The 5,899-nt window shown below is 32.4% G+C and overlaps 1 protein-coding gene across 1 annotated transcript; it reads right to left on the bottom strand.

Moving 5' to 3' along the window:
* Nucleotides 1–412: 412 nt before the first annotated feature.
* Nucleotides 413–4,496, bottom strand: LOC8288701 (G-type lectin S-receptor-like serine/threonine-protein kinase At4g27290). Its single transcript, XM_048379039.1, has 7 exons — nt 3,107–4,496; nt 2,371–2,499; nt 2,048–2,205; nt 1,694–1,904; nt 1,324–1,561; nt 1,086–1,236; nt 413–997 (listed from the first exon to the last, which is right to left on the bottom strand). The coding sequence occupies exons 1-7, from the start codon at nt 4,368–4,370 to the stop codon at nt 689–691; spliced, it is 2,460 nt and encodes an 819-aa protein (XP_048234996.1). The 5' UTR covers nt 4,371–4,496; the 3' UTR covers nt 413–688.
* Nucleotides 4,497–5,899: the final 1,403 nt, after the last annotated feature.

Here is a 5,899-nt window from a genome sequence, read left to right as displayed (position 1 = left end):
CATTCATTTATAGCGCCTGTCTACTAGTTTCACTGAAGTGAAGAATCATATTCTTGCTGCAGATTACAGCAATCCATATATTCATGAACAGTGGCACCAAGCAGACCTTTGTTTTTTCTTTTCTTTTTTTTTTTTCTTTCCTTTTTCCTTTGTTGTTTATTTATGCACATATGAAAGAAGATCCAACTGAAAAAGAAATTCATGGAGGAGGGTCTCAAATTAATTTGTAATAACAGGATCATAACTTTCAGTTTGCAGTTTATGCTATCAAAGATATGTGATAAACAAGGCGCTATATACAACTACCTACAATTCAATCCCATGAATTGTCCAGGCAGTTCCAGTGAGACTAAATTGTTGGGCTAATCTGTTGTTTTTCAACATTCATACATCATCCACTTGTCTTTTGCACTTAAGAAAAATTAAAATAAATAAATAAAACTCAGATTGAAGGCTAGTTAGCTCATTTTCTCCACCAACTCCATATACACACACCAAAAAGACACAGAAAAACAGATGTCCTTTCTAGTGTATGATTCAGGTTTATCTAAGAGAGAAACTAGAATATTTACCGAGAAAATTCTCTGTACTATTATATGCTTTATCTTCATTCCTCTTCCCCCATCTTCCATATTTGTCATTAGTATAGTTACTGAATTTTATTAAAAAATTCAACAGAATCTGTCCCCTATCTAGCATCTAACAATGTAATGGTAATTTCATTTGCTGAACATGTATCAACTTTGCTAGATGAAGAATCTTGTTCAAATACTTTTCTTTCGGTGAAAAATCCAGGCTCTTTAGGCTGCTGCGGCAATGAGATATCACTGGTTAACATCAACACAACAGTTGACATTGTAGGCCTGTCATCTGGACTCTGTTGCACACATAGTAAACCAACCTGGACGGCACGCAACACTTCAGATAAAATGCTAGAATGTTTCAATGATTCATCCATTAACTCCGATGACTTTTCGCCCAGAAAGAGTCTCCATGCCTGAAAAATGCGAAAATTGATTAGTCACATGTTGAATATAGAGATTGAAGTGGAAATTTGATATGGTGGTAATCAAGTTGATACTTACATGCCCGAGAAGGTTGTGATTGTGGTCTGGATGAAAGAAACCTCTATTTCTCTTCCCACTTATTATCTCTAACACTAAGACACCAAAACTAAACACATCGGATTTTATTGAAAATAGCCCATCAATTGCATACTCTGGAGACATGTAACCACTGCAAGGAGTTTTTAAGAACAATTACTAATGTGCAGCTTGCAAGCACTGAAAGATATTCATATGTAATGGGTCTTAAGACACTTACTATGTTCCGACTACTCTTTTTGTATTCCCTTGAATTTCATTTCCCCCAAAACCCTTAGCCATGCCAAAATCTGAAATTTTAGGATTCATTTCATTGTCTAGCAGTATATTGCTAGCTTTTAGATCTCTATGAATAATTCTCAGCCTAGAATCTTGATGAAGATAAAGAAGTCCACGAGCAATTCCGTTGATAATGTGAAATCTCATAGGCCAATCCAACAATTTTCGCTTCTTTTGATCTGGCAACAGTTTGATAAAAATTAATCCATGAAAATGCACATAAAAATAGCTCACGTAGCATCAATGCATTTACAGCAGTGAAAAGTGATATGGTTAAAGCTAAATGGAACAAAGATTTGAGAGAGCAATACCAAAAATGAAGGCATCCAAGCTCTTGTTGGGCATGTATTCATAAATCAACATAGTTTCTGCTTGCTCAATGCAACAGCCTAAAAGCTTCACAAGGTTTCGATGTTGAAGTTTCGCAATGAAGATGACTTCATTCTTGAATTCATCAAGTCCTTGTGTGGAATCCTTCGAAAGCCTCTTTACAGCTATCTCTCGTCCATCTTTCAGTGTACCCTGAAAAATCAATTGCAGGGTTATTCAAGCCTCCTGTTAGTATATTTTGTGTTGGCTGGATTTGGTGCCAAATACATTTATAGCACCAACTATAAGGGGATAAATAAAATAAGAAGAAACTCCTCATCTAAAGGCATATACACCTTGTAGACAGGTCCAAATCCACCTTCTCCAAGTTTATTGTAACCAGAGAACATGTCTGTGGCATTTGCTATTGTTAAGAAGTCAAATATTGGCAGCTCTAAATCCTTTTCCCTGCTTTCATCAGTAAGATCTCTTTCTTGCCTCACAACTATGCTTACTGCAAGTTAGAAAATGCACTTCTTAGATCAAACATGTAGCACATATGCCGTAGAAAATGCCTCACAGAATTATGAAAACTCATTTAATTTTCCAATTTGGCCCAATTATTAGAGCAAATGCTTTTGCTTGCTAATTCTATTTGCAATCAATTGAGGCAAGTTACCTTTTCTCTTAATCCTCTTCCTTCTGAAATGCAAAATCAGGCAGAAGACTAGGAAAGCAGCCAACACAACCAATACACTGACGACGATGATCCACACTCGCGTTTTCTTCGCAGTACTTCCACTTGACTCTGTATAACCAACATTAACAAGCTGTAATGCATCGTAAGGCAGTAATACCCTGGTTTACACCACACAAGATGTGCAGAGGCAAAGAATGAACCAATCTGCAATCATAAGCGCAGCAAGATAATCTTATATTGAAAAATACTTTGCACCTTATCTTATATCCATTAGAGTACTTAGCATCTGTTAGAACATTCAAGATTATTGGTATGACACTTCATTGTTTCTAGCTCTAACACTTCTTTCTTTATCTTTTTTTTTTTTTAATTAGGTATAATTCATTGAATTTTGTTGCTAACAGCAGGTTTAGTAAGTTCGAAGTTTCAATTAAAGATGCTTATCTTTCCTTAATAAAATATGCAATAAATTAATAACTGGAAAAGAGTTTTGGGTACCAAATGGATTCATATGTCAACAAAGAATGAACAGAAATAAGTTAAACAACTATCAACTTGATATGCATTTTCCTAATGTTCTTTGACCTTTTCAATTCAAAAGACTTTCCAAGCTCTGGACATGGACAAAAAGTAGGCATATTTCTTTAGCATGTGAATGAAAGCAGAAAGAGAACAGAACTAGCAAAACAGAAGATGAAAGTGAAAGAACTCATACCCAAATCAGAAGCAGACAACCTAATGAAAAAATCTTGCCCATTTTCATTATACTCTCTAATATCAATAAGTTCCTCAAACCAAAGCAAGCAGCCACTTCCATCTGTGATATTCAAAGTTGAATAAGCAGTACAAGAGCAATTCTTCAAGCAAATTCTCTCACATTCTCTAATATCCATTGTCCTATTGTACCAAGAATTTCTTGTATCAGGCAATTTCACACCTGAAATCTTATAAAACCCTTCTCCTGCTCCACAAATTGATTCATTCTTCCTTACACATCCTCCGGTCCAATCCCCAGAATCCCAAGCCGGCTCATTTCTTGGTACGAATCCATTCAAACAAGCACAAGCAGGCGAATTATTAATATTACAACTACCATATGCACCACAGATTCCGTACCTGTCACAATTATCCATCTGCGCTGTTAAATATAGGCTCCATGTTTGAGTACTATTAGACCATGTAAGCCGCCGGAAAATACCTTCATCATTTATCACCATCATAGAAACAACTGAAGTACTAATAAGATCATATCTGTAATATATTTCCTTATCATTGTAAACAAACTCGTAAGTATAAATTGGATTTGGTTTCAAATTTGGCATACCACTAAATCTAAGACCATTCCAAGGACCAGAACGAAAAATTATAACCTCACTAACCCTGATATATATCTGGGGATATCCATCAGGATCGAGCCTAATTGTTGCATCACCTATTGAAGGATCATTTTTACTTTTCCATGAAACAAGAGTTCTCTCATGACCTGTTACTAAGTTCTTGCCAAACTTGAGCCCTGGCAGAAAAGTATCAGTTAAGTAATCGAAGCTCTGCCATAAATAATTGTCTTCATTAGTATCATCAGCTTCTCTAACAACAAGATTTCCTGAATCCAAAAGCTGAGCAACAGGACTCTTTGCTTCTGTTGATATGTTCGTGAGCCAGAAGGTAGTGTTTGATGAATTGTGAAGAACAAGAATTCCTTTGCTTGTAAGTTGCAAAACTCCTGAAGAATCATTAAGTGGCATTTCTCTATTAGCTAACCAAACAATAGTAGTATTAGAGAAAGGGTACCATATTCCCACATATCTACTTGTTGAATCACTTGGGCTAAAGAAACCCAGTTCAAATCTTCCACTTGCAGAAACAATAGTTTGGCCATCTTTGATAGTTTGATTCACAGCTATAGAATCAGCAGAAAAGGAAACTGCAAAGAAACAGAACAGAACAGAACAGCAAGAAAGAAGCTCAAAACCTTTCATTTTTCATGGGATAAAATTCAGTTCCTTTAACTGCGCTTTCTTGATAGGAAAGATGTATTCTTGTTCTCGTATTTCTTGAAGTGAATTGGGTCTTCGTTTCTTGGTGTGAAATAAATGGTGGGCCAAACAGATTCTAGAAATGTTTGACTAATACTGTCTGAAATATGAAAAGAGGACCAATAAATGCGCACTAATATAAGTAAATTAGTTTTATTTTAGTGTTGCTTTTTAATTAAAGATATTCAATTTGTTTGCTGAAACGACGGAACAAGGCGCTGAGATAGCCTAGCCATAGCCATACCCATAGCCGCCTAATTTTCACAAATTTTAATTATTTTATAATTTTTTCAATATTTTTATTTTTGGATCTTCCAAGAATTTTGATATTTATATTATAAAATCTTCTCAAACTTATATATAATGATAAAAACTAATTTTTGGCCGCCCTGCTTGGATTAGATTTCTGACTCTTAAATTAGATGAATTGTTATATTATGGAGCTAAATCTTTAATTCATTGTGAATTTGACGCATTGTACATATCTATCATAATTTCTTTTTTTTTTTTATAAATATTATACTATTTTTTATTTTTTATTAATGATTTATTATCGTATTTTTATTTTATATTTCATATATTATATATTTTTATTTATAATATTAAATTTATTTTTAATAATATACTAATATTTGGATAGATTAAATATTCAATTTTTAAAACCTGGAGCAGAAAAAGAAACAAAAGGAAGTTTTGAGACGATTCTCTTGTTAGGTGAAGTTGATAAAAAGGAAGGGAATCAGAAAAATGAAAGAGTAACGATATTGTACTGATTATTCATATTGCCAGTATCTCATTTACGTATAAGTTTCTAATGATAAAATTTTAATTTCTCACTTGCTAAGAGCATATTTTTTTATTAATTTTATTTTGAAAGCTTTTTATCCAATTTTAAATTAAAAAATTTATTCAGTTTGTATTTCATTTCACTTTATAAGCAGAAGAGCAGAATTCGACCGATAGAGATTATAATTTTATTTTAAAATATATAAATTAAAATAAAAATATAAAAAAGAATATAAATAAAAAAATCAAAAGTATAGTAAGTAAAATTAAAATTTAATAATTTATAAAGTTTTAAATATAATAACTAAATATATATATATATATACTTAATTAATAATTTAAAATTTAATTGATAATTAAACCAAAATTGAAACATAAAACGTTTTGAGAGACCGCTAATTCTTTTTTAAAAAATTGTCCGAATTTATATGAATAACAATGTAATTATGAGCCCCTCGTCCACTTTTTATTTTTGTCTCTATGTATATTTTATCCATACAGTGTAGGGAGGATTTATAACCTGCACTGCGGATCACATTGTAATGTGATGTGGTCCGGTTTGGTAGAATATATATATCAAAATTTATATATTTTTTTAATTTATATTAATTATATCGATATTAAATATTTATTAATTTATATTCATTAAATATGTACTAAATATTTATTTTTTAAATATTAACAGT

This window comes from Ricinus communis, chromosome 9 (genome assembly GCF_019578655.1).
Source record: "Ricinus communis isolate WT05 ecotype wild-type chromosome 9, ASM1957865v1, whole genome shotgun sequence".
NCBI lineage: Eukaryota > Viridiplantae > Streptophyta > Magnoliopsida > Malpighiales > Euphorbiaceae > Ricinus > Ricinus communis.
Note: the sequence above shows the minus strand (reverse complement) of the source record. Positions and strands in the feature narration are given on the sequence as shown.